Source organism: Phodopus roborovskii, unplaced genomic scaffold (genome assembly GCF_943737965.1).
Source record: "Phodopus roborovskii unplaced genomic scaffold, PHOROB, whole genome shotgun sequence".
Classification (NCBI taxonomy): domain Eukaryota; kingdom Metazoa; phylum Chordata; class Mammalia; order Rodentia; family Cricetidae; genus Phodopus; species Phodopus roborovskii.
In genome coordinates, this window is record NW_026126434.1 from 31,141,532 (window position 1) to 31,159,616 (window position 18,085).

General features: G+C 41.5%; 2 protein-coding genes across 2 annotated transcripts; one reads left to right on the forward strand and one right to left on the reverse strand.

Annotated features, from left to right (window-relative positions):
• Positions 1-444: 444 nt before the first annotated feature.
• On the reverse strand, positions 445-1,466 carry LOC127224394 (olfactory receptor 10C1). The gene has a single exon (XM_051187435.1). It carries the CDS (start codon positions 1,411-1,413, stop codon positions 475-477), a length of 939 nt encoding a protein of 312 aa, XP_051043392.1. The 5' UTR covers positions 1,414-1,466; the 3' UTR covers positions 445-474.
• Positions 1,467-12,352: 10,886 nt separating this feature from the next.
• On the forward strand, positions 12,353-13,294 carry LOC127224390 (olfactory receptor 11A1). The gene has a single exon (XM_051187431.1). It carries the CDS (start codon positions 12,353-12,355, stop codon positions 13,292-13,294), a length of 942 nt encoding a protein of 313 aa, XP_051043388.1.
• Positions 13,295-18,085: the final 4,791 nt, after the last annotated feature.

Sequence of the window (18,085 nt, forward strand, 5' to 3'; positions counted from 1 at the left end):
TGCTCATAAGATCTAACTCCCATGATTCTTTTCAGATCCTCTTTCACTTTTTAAGAGCTTTGCTTTTACTAGGGACAGTTTTTTTTATTTATTTATTTTTTATTTTTGATAAACTTATGTGTGCTAGCCTACTAACTCAGCGACCATTGTTCTGTTGGTGAACTTTGTTTCTAGTTAGATTGCAACTTTGTTTCAGGTTGACTGCAACTATGTTTCTAGTTAAATTGTTCTACTTATAACAGAACTTTGTTTCTAGTTAGATTGCAACTTTGTTTTAGGTTGACTGCAACTATGTTTCTAGTTAAATTGTTCTACTTATAAAATCAACCCTTTGCAAAAGGAGGCAGAACAGAGAGGTAGGCGTTGAGGCAATCAGGAGCTCTTTAAAGTAAGTCTACATTCCAGGTCTCCTCTCTTTCAACTTCGGTAATTTAGAATTTAAAGTTCTGTCCGGGAGTCATCTCCCACCCCTTGTCAAATCTCCGAGGGCCCCATTTTCTGGATACTTCTTTTTAGTGCGGCCTTGACATCAGCATTCCTCAGGCTGTAGATGACAGGATTGAGGATGGGGGTGATCACAGCATAGAAGAGGGACAGCAGAGGGTCTGTGGCTGGGTCATAGCTGGCCTTAGGACGAATATAAATAAAGATGGCAGTACCATAGAAGAGAGATACCACTACCAGGTGGGAGGAACAGGTGGAGAAGGCCTTGCGGCGACCAGCAGCTGATGGAATACGGAAAATAGTGACCAGGATCCGTCCATAGGAACTAAGGATGAGGCCAAAGGGGCACAAGATGATAAGGGCGGCAGCCAGGATAATCTGCAGCTCGTTGAGCGAGGTGTCTCCACATACCAACTGCAGCACCGGCTGGATCTCACAGAAAAAGTGAGGGACAGCGTTGGGGCCACAGAAGGGCAAGGAGAAGATGAAGGAGGTGTGGCCCAGCCCCACTAGAGCCCCGCAGGCCCACGCGGCAGCGGCAAGCTGCACACACACCCGCCGACTGAGCAGCGTTTGGTAGCGCAGGGGCTCACAGATCGCGGCGTAGCGGTCGTAGGCCATGGCAGCCAGCAGGCAGCACTCGGTGGCACCAAAGAAAAGGAAGAAGAACATCTGCAGAGCGCAGCCTGAGCGTGGGATGTGGCGCCGGCCAGTGAGCAGATGGTGCAGCAGCAAGGGAACGGTGACCGACGTGTAGCAGATCTCCAGGGCTGAGAGGATGCGGAGGAAGAAATACATGGGAGACTGCAGGGCTGCGTCTGTGGAGACTAGCGCCACAATGAGGAGATTGCCTGCTACCGTGAGCAAGTAGACAGCCAGGAAGAGGGAGAAGAGGAGGCCCTGCAGGTGGACCAGTCGCGAGAAGCCCACCAGCACGAACTCAGTCACCAGGGAGGCGTTGGTGCTCATCTACTACAGCCTGTGGCCGGGAAGGAGGGGAGGGGAAGAACCACTACTGTGTGTGTGTGCTTCCAAGGGGTCAGAGGTAGCCTCTCTGCCTGGGGACTCCTTTTTTTTTTTTTTTTTTTTAGCTATCGGGGCCTTAGAACTGAGGTGTCTAAGGAAAGCCCATGTTCCACCCAGGTCACCCCAAGAACGTGATGGGTGTGTATTTGTCTTTGATCTCTGTGCTATATCCACCCTCAGAAGTACACACTGAATTTAGATTCTTCTGCTCGGACTCCGGATTGTTCTGCCTCCTCTTATTCTTCCTTTCATTTTAGGTTTTTAATTATATCTCAGGATGGCCTAGAATTCACTGTGTTCCAAACTGGTCTCCAATTCACCTCGAACCTCCTGCCTCAGTTTTGGCGGAGCACCGGGATTACAGAAAGTAGCCGCTAAATTCAGCTTCTCCATCTCCCATCCTTGCCGGGGTGGACATTTCCTGCCCAGATAAACCCGAATTTGACCCACATGGGGGAGAGGGAGATCCTCTTCCAAGTCAAGGGGATTTTCCTGTCCTGTACAACCTCTGAATCCTTTTTCTTCTCCAATACTTTTCTCTCTTTTGCGTTTCAGTGTGTCTCTTCTCTGATCCAGTTTTACCCCTTTCCATCAGCCTCTTTTTGTTTGCTATCATCCATCTTACCTCAGACAGAGTTCACAGTCTCCAGTTGGTGGGAAAGTCTCAAAATAATTATCTCTTTCAGGCAGCTGCAGGAAATAAAGCCATTAGCTAGTCAGAGTTAAGACCTCTGTAATAAAAATGCAGTGGAATGTAAGGCCTTCTTCAGTTCATCTTTGCGTCTTGGTGCTCTTACACTCATCCTTTAAAATCACAATACATGCAAAACTCCCCAGACTCTGTACACAAACCTCATGGATATTATACCAACATGTTACACCTTTAAATCTGAGCACAGAAGTGTACGTTAGTAACCACAGAAGCCAGATTCATTCAAGGTCACACATGTATCATATATATGTACATATACAAGCATCATTACAAATAACACTGAAAGTGACTACATATCACAAAAATATAGACACCGAAAAAGATTAAACTTAAGTAGGTACATGAATTCAAATGCTATGCAAAAGTGTAAGCACTCATTAGAGCCCACTCATTGGTCCTACTGCAGTTCAGTCCTTGCTTAATTTCATCCTGGATCTTGTAGCGTTTTTCTGGACAACATTTGAATAGTGTTTTCCTACTTGGAAAAATAGCCCGGTGACTGGCTTATTTTGTTCCTCCTTCTGAAGCATGGGTCCCTTGTCAGGAGGATTTTCTTCAAGTCTCTGAGGACCCGAGCCTCCCAGTACACTCTGCTTTCCAATTGGGAGAGCCTCATACAACTAATTAATGTTATTTTGGAGTCTGTTCCTTAGATGGCAAGAAGCAGAGGGTGACCTATGAGAACGTTTTGCAGACAACCTCAAGGATTATGAGTTTCCCTCTTAGCGCTCATGTACTATCCCTGGTCACCCATTTTTACTTTCCCCTTTCCATTACTGTAGATGTCACTACATCTACAAAACTAGTATTTCTACTTATTATTGATATATTCTTTATTGATATAGTACATTAATGGATTTACTGTTTGTGTGTGCAAGTGTACATGTGCATATGTGTTCATGTGTCTACATGTGAAGGTCAGAAGTCGGTATTAGTTTTCTGTTTTTACCTCATTTTATTTCTATTTATCTATTTTACTATGTGGCTCTGGTTGACCTATATAGAACGGGCTGTTCTTAATTCTTTTGAGACAATTCACCACTATCAAACCACTGAACAAACTAGGAGGGTCTGGGAGTCCCTTTGCCAGTGTTTCCTGCCAAAATTGCAGACCTTCATCTTAAACTATACTTTTGCAGAATGCTAGACTCCCTTTAGCCTTCTTTTTCTTCCTTTCTTTTTTCTTAGTTCATTCCCTTCATTTATTCCCATTTCCCTTTTCATATAGCACAGGCTGCCTATGAACTCTTTATGTATGTATGTATGAAAGTGATCTTGAACTCTTCCCTGATCAAAGTCCCCAAGTGTTGGTAATTAAGGCATGCACCCTTAGGATGGGCTTCAACAATTTTACTTTCTAATGTGATATGTGCTGACAGATAAAATCTACTTAAGATCCCACTCTTAGTGTGCCTTTGCCCATAAGAGTTGTTTGAGGCTCTCCTGACTAGACAGCAGAATGTTCTGGGAGACTCAGGCCCTCGGAGACTTGAAGAAAATCCTCTTTATGAGGGGCACATGTTACAGAAAATAAACCAGTCATCAGGAACCATCTGCCTTTATCAATGGCTATTTTCCCAAGCAGGAAAACACTTTACAGGTGATGTCCAGTAAGGAGTTTGTATCACTCTCTCAAGAGACATGTTTTGAATGTCATGATTACAAAAATTTAAATCTCTAAAAATGTAATTTTGGAAGAATTAAAATTACTTTAAAGGCATTTATTTATATTTTCAAAGGAGTATTTATCGAAGGAACATAAAACATGGGAAAACAGGCTACTTTATCTCACAAGATAAGCAAAAGTGTACAAAATTTTTGCATGCATAGCACTCAGCTCAGGTATGCTCATGAAGCTCACAGAGATATACCAATTATGAATGCTATATTTATAAAAACATTAGTCAATTAGCAAAACATAAATACATATCAGTATGTTGGCAATTTGCATGGAGCTTTATACTCATGGTTACTGAAATACATAGATGTTTATGACTTTCAGGGATATTAGACTAAAGAGATTTTGATCTTTTAGGATTTTGACATTAGAGTTTGTGGCAAAACCAGGTGATGGTGGCATATGCCTTTAATCCCAGCTCACGGGAAGCAGAGGCAGAGGGATCTCTGTGAGTTTGAAACCAGCCTGGTCTACAGAGCTAGTTCCAAGACAGCTAGGGCTGTTACACAGAGAAATCTTGAACCCACCCACCCACCCAAAAAAGAGTTATGTGGCAATCATGAGTTTCTGAGTTATGAACAGCCCCAACTGTGAAGTAGCACCACACACAGGTACTCTGAAGGCCTGGAGCCTCCTTGCTCATACTTTATCATAAAGTACATGGAAAATACAGTGCAGAATCAACATTGTAACAGTCATGGAGATGAGGACCTAATTCTCAGAGGCCAAAGGACATGGGAGGTTCTGTTGAGGTTAGAATAAACTGTTATCTGCTCTGCTGGGGTTTAACATTTCTGTTCAGAAATCACTGTAATATTTTACATCTTGTAGAACTATTTGAGGAAATTCTTCTCCAAGTTTACCCATTTCACTTTCAAAATGCCACCCTTTGCAGTGTAGTCTTCTGTTTCTGGATTTGGGAATTATTATTTTGTTGAATATAGCTTGTCTGCCCTTAGTTTTTATTTCTTATCATACCTCTATGTTCAAAATTCATATGTTTGGTCTTTTAATGACATCCTAGAGTATTCCATGTTCTGTTTGCATTTTGTTATTGTTTCATGTTTACCATTGTCTGGCTGTTCTAATTATTTATCCTTGCTTCAAGCTGTGTTATTCTTCCTGCTATTTGACCAATCTTATTGATGTGGCTTTCCACTGAATTTTATATTTGACTTATTGAGATTTAATTTCCAAAATTCTGATTTGATTTTTCCCAGTATCTATATCTCTTTGTTGAATTTATTTCATTCCCTCTATTATTTTTCTTATTTCATCCATCTGTTTATTTTTGTTCTCTTTTAATTCATGCCATCTTTGGTTTCATTAAACTTTCTTATAACCATTATTATGGATTCTTTGTTTGGGACTTCATCTAAATTCTGCCTTATTTTTTAATCCATTAGTGTAGACTGGAAATTTAAAAAAAAAAATTGTCCTTCCTGAGTTCTTTTGTTTCTGTGTTGGTTTTGAAGCATTTTTCAGTTGAAGTGTTGACATTATTCCAAAGGGACAAGTTTATAGTAGGAATAGTAGGAATAAGATACCATTATCCCCAATGAGCTGAGTGTGTACTTCACTGGTTAAATTTTCAGATTATGTTCTCTGGTCGCTGGTCTTAACCTCCAACACCACTCTTTTTTTTTTTAATAACTTCTTTATTGACTCTTTGGGGGTTTTACATCATGTACCCTAGTTCTTTTCACCTTCTGGTTCCCCCGTGTTCTCCCCTCATTTGTGTTGCTGCATCCACCCATGAAAGAAAACAAAGCAAAGTGAGCAAAGTGAGGCAAACAAAAGCAAGAGCAGTAGCAACAAGAACAAAAAACAAAACAAAAACTACACCCAAACAGAAAAATCTGCTTCTCCTGCCTCTCCATCACCTCTTCATCTATCCTGATGGCATTGGAGGCTGTGTGTGTCATATAGTGTGTCCCTTTGTCCCATACACTTGATTGGCAACTGTTCATTGCTCTGAGTCATTGGGCTGGCTCAAGGCCTTTGTTTTTTGGTACACCATCCTCACTGGATCTTCACCCAAGCTCCTCTGAGTTATCCTGTGTCTTGGAGATCTTGCGGTTATGGCTCCACAGGAAGTCCCTTCATAAGCTCTAGCAGGATCCAGATGGGACAGACCTAGGGTGGGTTGACCCAAGGCAAAGTTGTGGGCCTGGGTGTTAGCCAGGCAGGTCAGATTGAGCCACTGGGGTTTCTGGCCTTGGGTGTGGTGTCAGAATTAGTTTACCTACATGCATGATCTCAGTGTTGGTTCATCCTCACTGATGTGGGGCTCTCTCTTCCTAGTGCAGGGGCCAGCTTTCTTGCTGTAGTGGGAAGTGAGAGGTAAGGCCAATTTTTCCAGGATAGCAAAGGGCTGGTCTGGATCAATATACTCCTCTGATTTCATTTTGCTTTATTCTTAAGACCTCCTGAGGTGCCACTGACCACAGATCAACACAGACTCCAGCTGCAGTTGAACTATGGACCCAGAAAAGGCCCTTGGCAGCAACTTAGGCCTGGAGGATATCCTGTGTTATGAGCAATTTTCCTGCCAGCCAGGACCCACAGCCGCATCAGTCCCAAATAACACAAGAGAGACACTGTTTTAGATATAAAGCTGTTGGCCTGTTACTAGCATTTCTTATTGGGTACCTCTGTCTTAAATATTGACCAATTCCTACAAATCTAAGTATTTTCATGTGGTATTATGTTACTGGAGAGAGGGTCCAGACCTTCTTCTCAAGTCCCTACATCTTGACTCCTCTACTACATTTCCCAGAATCTTCCTTGTCTCCTAGTCCCACCTATCTTGCTTTCCTATTGGCCAACAAGGCTTTATTCATTAACCAATAAGAGAAACATACTTACAGAATTACATCTCCCATCAATGCTGGCTCTGGGTGGGAAGAATGGCCACTCAGGTGGGAATGGTTTTGGTACCCATGTCATCACATGACACTACCAAGGCCTCAGGTTGCAACCCCAACTCTGGGACTCTATGTGACCATTAGTGGCAATTCTGCTCAGCCCCCAATCATAGTAGGACCATGGACCCCAACATGCTCCTTAGCAGCAGGTGGGTCTGGATGTTACCACTGCCACAAGTGACAATATGGCCCTGAGACCAGGTGGGTCTGGATGTTACCACTGCCACAAGTGACAATATGGCCCTGAGACACTAACTTGGCCATTGATCTTGGGTTTCTGCATTGGGCATCAGCACAGACCCTGACATGACCCTCAGCTGCAGTTTGGGCCTAGATTTCACCATGTCATTGAGTAGTAGTGCAGGCTACTCAGATATGGATGCATCCTGGTCCTCAGACATCAACCTGGACTCAGGTTCCAGCGCCACTCTTAAGAGAAGAATACTATCTGTAGATATTTACACAGATGGATAAGACCACTATGGAAATTCAGTAACAGTAGATTAAAACCATCACCTCTTCAGCTCCAATAACTTTTGGGAAATAAAATAACAAGATTAGTATGGCCTGTATGAAGATAAGCAGACAAGAATAGTGTCTTAGTTACTGTAAAGAGACACTGTGCTGTCTAGCTTTATGTCAACTTGATACAAGCTAGAGTAATCTGAGAGGAGGGAGCCTCAATTAAGGAAATATACCCCTAAAATGGGGCTGTAGGCAAGTCTATAGAGCATTTTCTTAATTAGTGATTAATTTTTGGAGGGCTCAAAGTTCTGTAAAATGCACATGTTAGTCTCATATGAACTCAGCAATTTGAATGTCCTGAGAAGTTTGTAGTCTGAAGCTGATCTACTGGTGGTGTTTGTCAGCTTAGTGGCAATACTAGCTAGGTAGAACATAGCAGTCAACTCAAAGGTGTGCACTGTTTGTGGAGAACAGCGATAGTGATCTGATGGGAAGGGGCAGCCATTCAGGCTAAGATGGGGGCATGGGAACTGGCCCTAGTCTGGGGCTCTGAGCTGGGATTTCAGGCCAATTAGCTGGAGGTGGGTGATAACACCTGGCCAATTTACTCTCTTTCTTGGGACATTTGCTTTTAATGATTGTCCTTCTTCAGATGTTTCACTTATCCAGTGGTCTCTGGATTACTTAGTAGGATGCTTTTGTTCTCCTGGAAAGACAAAAATGAAACCCTTCCCCTACCCTAACTTTGAGACGTTCTTTTTTTTGGCTACATAAATTATATAACATTTGACATCTTTTTAAAGTTTTCCTAGATTATGACATTTCCTTTCATGCCTCCCATTACAATATATCTTTGCCATTTATCTGCCAGTTAGGGTACTACAGAGTCAGGTGAATTTGTTAGTGAGTTACTGGAAAGAGACTGGGAGTTGGTGGTGAGATGTTTTGGGGAGTATAGAGCATTTTTCTCTAAGGGGATGGAAAAGAAGGTTTCCTGTAGTACTTTTAGTTTCTGTTCCAGCTTTGGTCAACCCAACATTCAGAAATTCTTTAATTAATTAATAAATAATAATAATAATAATAATAAATAATGCCTCAATGGGATGCTTCATCTTGTTCATTTAAGGTTGCTCTGCAGTAAATCTATAATTTGTTCTCAAGGGCCTCTTCTGCCAGTCTTCCCTTGTGATAAAAGGGTTCACAGTGAAAGGGCAGGATGTCTTGGGAGCTAGAACAGGGCATGGAGGTTACAAAGAACAGCTCAGGGATGGAGAGTGGAAAGAGAGATGCTGCTTATCACGACCCTGTATTATTTCAAGTTGAACTAAAAATGAAGAAGCTGAAGTTGGGAAATGCGGCCATTCTGAAGTTTTCAGAAAACTCTCGTCTGTCTTCTTTCCTTCAGTTTCCAGGTGACCTCACATTTCTGTATAGTTTCATGGCTTATTTCATAGACCCTTTAAAAAAGCTGCAAGATTTCCTGTAATTGGTAACAGATTTTCATTAACCTAGAGACCAAAAGCCTCTTTGCAGCAAGCATTTCAGGAAATCCCTTTTGATTCCTTCAAGGTTTGCTGTTTCCTTCATTGCATCTTTACAAGATGACTCCAGTCCTTCCCCTGTACTCTGGGTCATTTAAAGAAGGGGATAGGCACTCCTGCTCCCCAGGAGCTAGTTAGTGTGCTAAGATGGACACACAGCATATGTTCTCACCTTCATTCTAATGGTATGAGAGAACTTAAATATGCTTAAAATTATATGATTTTATTTTAAAGCCTTTGAAATTTATTTATCATTTGGCATTCATAAAAATAAAAAAGCTTAGCAGACATTGCAAAGTACATAAGAAACTAAAACTTTTTTTGTTTTAAAGGTAAGTTACAAATTATAATTCATCATATATTCTTTTAAATGTGTGTTCTTGGGTTTTATTTGAATTGCTTTGCCAGAAGTGGTGATGATTTTAGCTTAGGGCTCTCTGCTGTCTCAGAGTCTGGGTTGGATGAGAGCTGCAGCTCTAACCCAGGGTTGTCTGGGAGCCAATGCTCACTAGACAATTAGGTATTTTCAATATTCTCATTTTCTAACAAGTTAATATTATCAAAGTAATCTTGATTCCAAAAATCCATCCCACATACTTTTTCCAACTTCAAAGTCAGCCATCCTCCTATTCTGGGGGGTTTACAACCGCAAATTCTTTAATGTTTACTTAAGCCTATGATAATACCTGTTTCTCATTTTCTCATTCACCTTGCCCCTGCTATATCTTCCCCACTTTTCTGAAGTTCTCAAATCTCAGAACTCTCCTTCTTTTTCCTGACTCCTCACTCTTAGGACAATAGAATTGGTTATGCCATGTTCTGAAAATCCTAATGATATTTCTCTCTCATGTGAAAGCAGACTTCAGGTGGGGAACTTTTAAACACTTTAAAGACCAGGATTGTGGGAGGCTGTCTGGGCTGGTTAGTATACTTACCTGGGCCTTGCTCAGGGACAGTGTAGAGAGAATACGAAGTGTAGAGTGCACAAATTGTGGGGAAGAAGGCAGGGAGGATACTGGAGTAATGCGCTGGAGATGGTAGCATCACTTCAGTCTGGTGAAGACAGATTTAGGTTAGAGGAGAAGTAGTTTTACATATTAGGTATTTGTTGTAAGGCTTGTTCACTATAGTAGATCGAAATTTTATCTCCTATAGAGTATGGTGATGCATGCATTTAATCCCAGCACTTGAGAGGCAGAGGCCAGCCTGGTTTATATTGAAAATTCCAGAGAAGCCTGTGCTGAGTGAGCTTGCTTTTGGGAGAATGGAAATTATAATGATAAAACTTGAGACTATGTATTTACATTTCACTATCATCTGGGTGAGTGCTCTCTCTCTCCCTCTCTCTTTCTCTCTCTGTCTCTCTGTGTATCTCAATTCACTCTATCTTGGATCTGGGGTCTCTGTGTCTGTCTCTCAATTATCTTTATCTTGTATCTGGGCTCTCTCTCTCCCCTCTTTATCTGGGCCTTCCTAATGCTGCCTAATTTCATCTGGACTATGACACCATGCCACTCTGCTGTTCAGAAGCCCTCAATCAGGCTTTGAGGTTAACAGGACAAAGTTGTAGATACAGTTTGTGACCAACAGAGGGGCTCATGTTCCATTGCTGCCCTCCTATCTGTATTACTCATTTGTTTCTTGGATCAGTGGTCAACCTTCCTAATGCTGTGACCCTTTAATACAGTTTCCCATGTTGTGGTGACCCTCAACTGTAAAATTAATTTTTTTGCTTTTTCATAACTAATTTTGCTACTGTTATGAATCTTAATGTATATTTTTGAAGTGCAGGATATCTGATATGTGACCCCTGTGAAAGGCTTGTTTGAATCCCTAAAGGGGACATGACCCACAGGTTGAGAACAACTGTTCTTGATGCTCCTTCTTGATCACCTGTGGCTACTTAGCTCTGCAGCCTCTTTTGCATCCTCATGTGCTGTGACATTTCTTATCTCAGAATCTAGTCATAGTTTTCTATCTGCAGTACCCTTTTCTTCCTGTATATTTCCCACAGCTATAGCAGGCTGCTTAGCACCACTTCTCCAAGAACTATTTCATTCAGGTTTAACTCACCAACTTCCTCTCAGTGTGCTGCAATTATCTGCTGGTGTGTGCACACACAAGGCTCCTTAAGGTAATGGCTTGCTTTTATTTGACTGGGAATCCTCAAGGTTTAAAATAATATCCTCTACCCAGTATGTGATTGCTAAAGAAAGAAAAGTGATTAGTCAAGGAGAGCCCAGAGAAGACATGCAACTTAAGCTGTACCTCTCTGTCTCTAAGGATGTAGTGCCAGGGCTACACAGGAATAGAAAATGTACTACCATGAAATATACAGATTTGGCCTGTGGAAAAGTTATAAAAGCTTTGCAGTCTCCTGAGCTTCTTGGCCCTGAGTCATTCTGTTTCACCTACTTAGGCAGCTGTTGTAGGGCACTTATGTTAGACAACTTGAATTTCATGTTACAAATGATATCTACTTTTATTACTATGATGGTGTAGAAACAGTTTAAAGTTTATGGGAATATGTGCGTGGCTTATTCTCGATTTCTCCTCGACCATTCTCCTTTACTCCAGACCATCCTACATATTCTCTCTGTAATCAAAGCCAGACATCACTTGGTCAGCATTTGAAGCCCTACCTGTTATACAAGGATCACGTCGGCTGTTCAGAATCACTTTGCTCCATCAAACCTCTGCTTCTGTACATCCTTGCATCTATACATTTCTGCATCTGCACACTGCACACTGCCCAGGCCACTGTCTTCTGGCTGGCCCACTGTTATCTGGCCTTCAAAACTTAGCTCAATATAGGACACTCTCCTATAAGACAGTAAGTTAAAAGCTACTGTCTTCAGGAAGCCTCCCTGAATTTTATTCCCACACCTTCTACCACAACCTGAGTCTGGATTTCTTTTCCTTCTGTTCCCACAGCTCCTACACTTCTCTCTCACCATCATTTATTACACTTTAACTAAAATCTCCAGTCAACTAAAGAGAATGTTATTTTGATAAAAGATTCTACAAACTAGAGACAAGAAGGCTGCCTAGTGGGCCATTATACCCACATGGAAGTGTAACATAAACCAAGAAATGTCAAGAAATTAAAGGAATTGATGAGACTTAAGTGACGGCTTGATGGAGACCAGAGAGGCTATTAAGGTAAAGATGACTAACATTTACCATGGGATTCTAGCACAATTCTCAATTCTTTTGTAGCAGTATAGGCTGTAATTGTGAAAGGTAAAAAAATTGTTGTTGAGGGACACACATGGTAGTTAGTACACAAAGTTTTAGGTTTTATTGAAAATTTGAATATGGGTAAGCTCTCCTAAGTCATTAGGAATATGTTACATTAAAGAACATGGGAAAGGAAGAGCCAAAGAGGTAATAACTTAAAGAAGGGAATGATGAAGACTAGCTTAATCTATCCTCATTTTGCATACTCTGTCATCTTGTTTTAGCCCTATCAATCTTAGAAATACAACAGACAACAGAGACACTCTGAAATTTCTCTAGTTACTCTCAAGCAGGAAGAAAACTGAAAACTGAATGATCTATGGAGAGAATCTCCATAGGAAACCAAACTGTCACCGAGTTTGTACTTCTTGGCTTCCATGAAGTCCCTGGACTGCACCTCCTGTTCTTTTCTGTTCTCACCATCGTCTACGCCTCCATCATCACAGGGAACCTACTCATTGTAGTGCTGGTGGTCAGCTCCCAGAAGCTTCACACACCTATGTATTTTTTTCTGGTGAACCTTTCCTTCATTGAGATCCTCTATACATCCACAGTGGTGCCCAAAATGTTGGAGGGCTTCCTACAAGAGTCTGTCATCTCTATGGCTGGCTGCTTGTTCCAGTTCTTCATCTTTGGCTCTCTGGCTACAGATGAGTGTTTTCTTCTGGCTGTGATGGCATATGATCGCTACCTAGCAATCTGTCACCCCCTACGATACCCAATCCTGATGGGGCCTCGATGGTGTCTTGGGTTGGTGCTCATAGCCTGGCTCTCTGGCTTCATGGTAGATGGACTAGTTGTTGCTCTGATGGCCCAGCTGAGATTCTGTGGCCCCAACCAAATTGACCACTTTTACTGTGACTTCTCACCTTTGATGGTCCTGGCCTGCTCAGATACCGGAGTGGCCCAGGCAACTACGTTTGTTCTCTCTGTTGTCTTCCTGACTATCCCCTTTGGGCTGGTTCTGGTCTCCTATGCTCAGATTGTGGTGACTGTGCTGAGTGTCCCCTCTGGGGCCAGAAGAGCAAAGGCTTTCTCCACATGCTCCTCTCACCTGGCTGTGGTGTCCACTTTCTATGGAACACTCATGGTCTTGTACATTGCACCCTCTGCTGTCCATTCTCAGATCATCTCCAAGGTTGTCGCCCTGCTCTACACAGTGGTCACACCCATCTTCAACCCTGTCATCTATACCTTGAGGAATCAGGAGGTGCATCAGGCACTAAGAAGGCTTCTTTACTGCAAAGCAACTGACATGTGAAAATTGTTGAACTATTATCTTCTTGGGCATAATTCAGAAGAACTAAAGGGAAATTCTGGGGAAAATATACTCATTATAGAAGATTTTTCAGTCAAGACCCTGAAAGTGCAATAGAAAATCTTCACTGCCTTCCTTAGGTCACAGGGGGGAGGGGTGAAAAGGGAGAAAGGGAAGGAGAGGGAACTGGGGTTGGTATGTAAAATGAAAAAAATTAAATAAAAAAGAAATGAAAGGAATTAGAATACATTATACAATACATGACATTATCAAAGGACAAATTTAATTTGTAATATGATTTAAAATGTAAAGAAAAATATGCATGAAGCATGAATAATAAAATCCCAGAGATAATAGATATTGGGGCTAAAGTTGAAGATCAGGGAAGCAAAGTGGCCAATTACTAGAGAGTTCTCACCTCTACCAATGCTTACACTGAAGGGGTGATTCACCGAACCTCAGACTGCACCACCCTTCACCAAACCTCAGACTCCCTCAGAATGCAATCAGCTTAAGTCTCCTTCTGTCTTATATTTCTTTCTAGTGCTGGGATTAAAGACATGGGATCCCCTGTGCTGAGAGCACCTTTGTGTGAGCTCTGTTTCTTTTTTAGACTGGATCAATTATGTGTAGCTCAGGGTGGCAGTGAACTATGAGATATAGCACTTCTGATTGGGGAACTAGCATATGGCCCTGAGCCGAAAGTAGCAGCCTGAGGAGAGGGGCTACAGGGAAAACCAGCAATCTATGGAGAGAGAGAGAGAGAGAGAGAGAGAGAGAGAGAGAGAGAGAGAGAGAGAGAGAGAGAGACTGATGTCTGAAAAACTGCACATGGGATTGGCTGGAAAAAATGTGTTACAGGTGCAGCCTGAAGGCAAAGCCAGCCAGCCATTCTAGAGAGGGTAAGTCCTGTAGCATTTGGGGCCTAGATGCTTCTGGAGTTTGGGTGGCAGCTGAAGACTGTTGAGAGAGGCTACAGCAGAAAAATCCCAAACTCACTCAAGGACTTGGGGTAAAACAATGAAACTAACTAAAAACCGGAGTTTATTAGCTGGAAGAGATGCCAGTGTAGGTAAATGATGTATTTTAAAATTAGTTTTCATCTTTACCATACTGCTTGGCCAAAGGTTTCCTCATAGTTTCTGCCAACCCCCACTATAAGTAACTACAGTTTCTGGAATTTCAGTGGTCAGAATTTAAATATTTGGAATTTTAATCTTTTGGGAAGCTTTAGACCTTAGAGATTTTGATCTTTCAGGACTTTAATATTAGTGTCAGGAATGTTATTTTCAGAACGATTATTAGGGCAGATTATCAGCTAACATCATACACAGGTGCTCATTCAGCCTTGCACCTTACTTGCCAACACTTAACTGCAGAGTACGTGATAGAATGCTGAGTAAACGTGCCATCCTGACATTTATGGACATGGACTCCTGGTTCACAGTAGTGAAGAGACAGAGAGGAAGGTCCTTGCTAAGGACAGACCTGCAGTGGGGCAGCCAGTCTTCTTGTATATCTTGTTTCTCCACCTCACAGGGTAGAAGAAGAGGAGGTATGAGCAGGCTGCAAGTAAGCATGGTAGAAGCTAGTCTCTGAGACCCTTTCCATACTTGGGAACTCACCAGGAAGCTTGGGAACCCGTGATCCTCCCTACACCCTCACATTCTGTAGGCTGTGGTCAGATTCTTCTTTGTTCTGTTCCAGAAAGGCACAGTGCCCAGAGCTCTGAGTGCCTGGTATGTGACAGAGGATAATAGTCCTTTGCATTATGGAGACTTTTGAAATAGTTACATTTTGAATGTGTGATGGTATATTTTGAGTATCTCAATTTTCATTACTGATGTGAATTTCTTTTAAAAATTATTTGTTTACTTTGATTTTATATATGTGAGATTTTTGTATGTATGTATGTACTATGTGCATGTAGTGCCCTCAGAGGTGAGGCCACAAGAGGGCATTGGATCCCTTGGAACTGGAGTTACAGATTCTTGTGAGACACAATGTATGGGAAATCACACACTGTCTTTTGGAAGAGCATCCAGTACTCATAAACACTGAACCATCTCTCCAGCTTCAAATGTGAATTTCTTATTACTTTCTTCTACAGGATGTGACTACTGCCTTATGTGGGACTGAACCACATAGGATGTTTTTGCATTTCTTCTTCAATATGGTTATTTCAACAGCATTGAGCCTCCTTCTGACATTGACCCATATCTTGCCTCCAGTTACCTCTTCTGTTCCAGCAGAGGCAGTACTGGGATGTCTCCATCCCTTACTGAACTTCAAATACCACTGAAATTCAGCTTCTTATGGTCTGTTGAGAACAATGGTATAGATGTTAGTCTGAATTTACATTTCTAGATATAATGTGCGGTTTGTGGATTCTTTAAGGGAGAAGATACACAAAACATGACAGAGATAATTAAGCCTGAATACTTCCAGGATCCATGTATTTGATGTTACCTCTTGTAAGGGTAGGGCAGAACACAGGAGAAGCCAAGTGTGGCTGGGCTTGCTCAGTGCTCTGTCTTTCATGAGCTTTGATGTAGCCATCCTTAACTAGGTCATTTTCACCAACTCTGTCTTTGTTTCTTGGTAGAATATTGTCCCACCAGGACCTGTGATTACAAGGGCTCAAACATACAGGCCTGGACCTGTTTCCAGGACCAGAGACAGCTCTCAGCCTCTGCTCAGGCTCCATCTTGATTTTCATGTTCTGTTTCTGTAGAAGATGACAACTATTCTAGTTCTTTCCTGTGGTTTTTGATCCTGTTCTAATCTGAGTGTCCTATCAGTCATTGTTCTTACAAGTTTAGGGCAGCCACTGCAGAGAGGAGGCATCCATGTTAAAAGATGGGTTTTTAAGACTTGTCCATCTTTTCTTGCCTTCCTTCATGGATGTTTCTTGTAATTTTTTTTTTAAAGAAACCAGATTCTAGAATTAGCAGAGATTGCAAAAAACAGGGGCTATTGTGAGCCTAGGCTTTTGGTTATGTTTTGGAGATAAGAAACAGTCAGGTCAAGGATCTCAAGACACCCCACAGTTGTCTGGGAGGGAGACAGACATGGCAGACAATTTTTGGAAAGAGGAAGGTTAGATGTTGATCCATGGAGCAATTTTAGCTCTTAATATGGAGGACCTCAGGCTTAGAGTCTCTTCCATTTGAAAGAAGCAAGTCTCATTCTCCAAATATTGTTGTGAGGACTGAAATCAGACCCACTGGCCAAGGAGGTTTGCTGCCAGGCTGAATGCTCCAAATAAAATAAACTCAAGTGTACTGCTTCATCTCTGTAGGCAAGTAATTTACTGCTGGGAAGGGTCTGAAAGCTCCCAGGGATCCAACATCCTTTTCTAGCCTCTGAAGGCACTGCACACACAGAATAAATGTAAATTTTCTTAAAAACAAGGACAAAGTCACACACACACACACACACACACACACACACACTGGAATTTTACTTAGCAGGAAAGGAAAACAAATCATAGCATTTTCAGGAAAATGGATGGATCTGGAAACTATTATATTAAGAAAACAAAGCTCAACTCAGTAAGACAAATGGCACATTTTTGAGAAAACAAAAATAAAAACAATGCATATGGAATGCAGCAAGCTAGAACTGAGTGAGAAGTTTACAGTTTACAGTGCCTACATTAAAAAACAAACAAACAAACAAAAAAAACCCAAAGAGATTTCAAATAAACAACCTAATGATTCACCACAAGGCCTTTGAAAAGTAAGAATAGTCTGTATTTGTTATTGCTTTTCTCATTGTTGTAACAAAATATCTGAGAAAAGCAGGGTAAGAAAGGAAAGGTTTAGGGCACAGTCCATCTCAGTGGGAAAATGCCAGTGGCCATGTCAAAGCAGCTGCAGACAGCAATGATGCTTATGGAATGCAGCCCAAAGGATAAGAAGGCCACTCTGGGTGCATCCTGGAGAGGCAAAGCCTGGGAGGAATGGTCCCAGAATGCCCCTTGCTTTTGCTGGGCTTTCTTCTGTTTGATGCTGCAGTGTTCCTGCTGTAGCTGGCATGGTGCTGTTGCTATTGAAGGAATCCCACTATATCTAATACAGTGTGCTTGTTTCATGGGGAAAAATGCCACTTCTCATTGAGCAATTCACTTACAGACCATACAAAAGATGGTTTTTATAAGAGCAACGATGCCTAGTTAGATCTGTGATTTAATTGAACTTAAGATAGTGAAGATGATTAGGGAAATTGTTTGTGTTTTTGACAAAGGCAAAAATGGGCTGAAAGTCATCTTCCCCTTTGTTAGACGTGAGATTTTCAGAAGTTGGAAATAAGAATAAGGAAGTTTGATGCATTATTGTGTCTGGAAAAACAGGCTGATGACCAAAGAAAGTAATTATATCCCTACACCCAAAGTTGGATCTGAGTTCCTTGTTCATGTGACTTACAGAAGTGATCACAGGCCCTGGTATGCACCTTGAGAAAAAGTTGTGAAAGGAAATTAAATGACTCTACTGTGTGTAAAGAAAAATAGATGGCTACCTGATCACTTATTTAATGTTTTTCCAGGGTAGAAGCAGGATAAGAATCTACTACACTGAAATGGCAAACACCTGCCTTCCAACACAAAGGGACTGGCTGAACTAAGCTTGCTTAAAACTTTGTTAACTATAAAAAAATCATTGCTTTTGAGGTGAAGAAAAATGTTTAACCACTTGTGGGCTTCTAAGAAAAAACTTGTAACGTGATTATAATATGATTTCTTCCTATGTAAAGATTTTAATTTGTTTTTGGAAAATATATAACTTGTGAGGT

What these genes read in the sequence shown, in the direction of transcription:
- LOC127224394 (XM_051187435.1), bottom strand. Translation starts at nt 1,413, where the DNA reads ATGAGCACCAACGCCTCCCTGGTGACTGAGTTCGTGCTGGTGGGCTTC.
- LOC127224390 (XM_051187431.1), top strand. Translation starts at nt 12,353, where the DNA reads ATGGAGAGAATCTCCATAGGAAACCAAACTGTCACCGAGTTTGTACTT.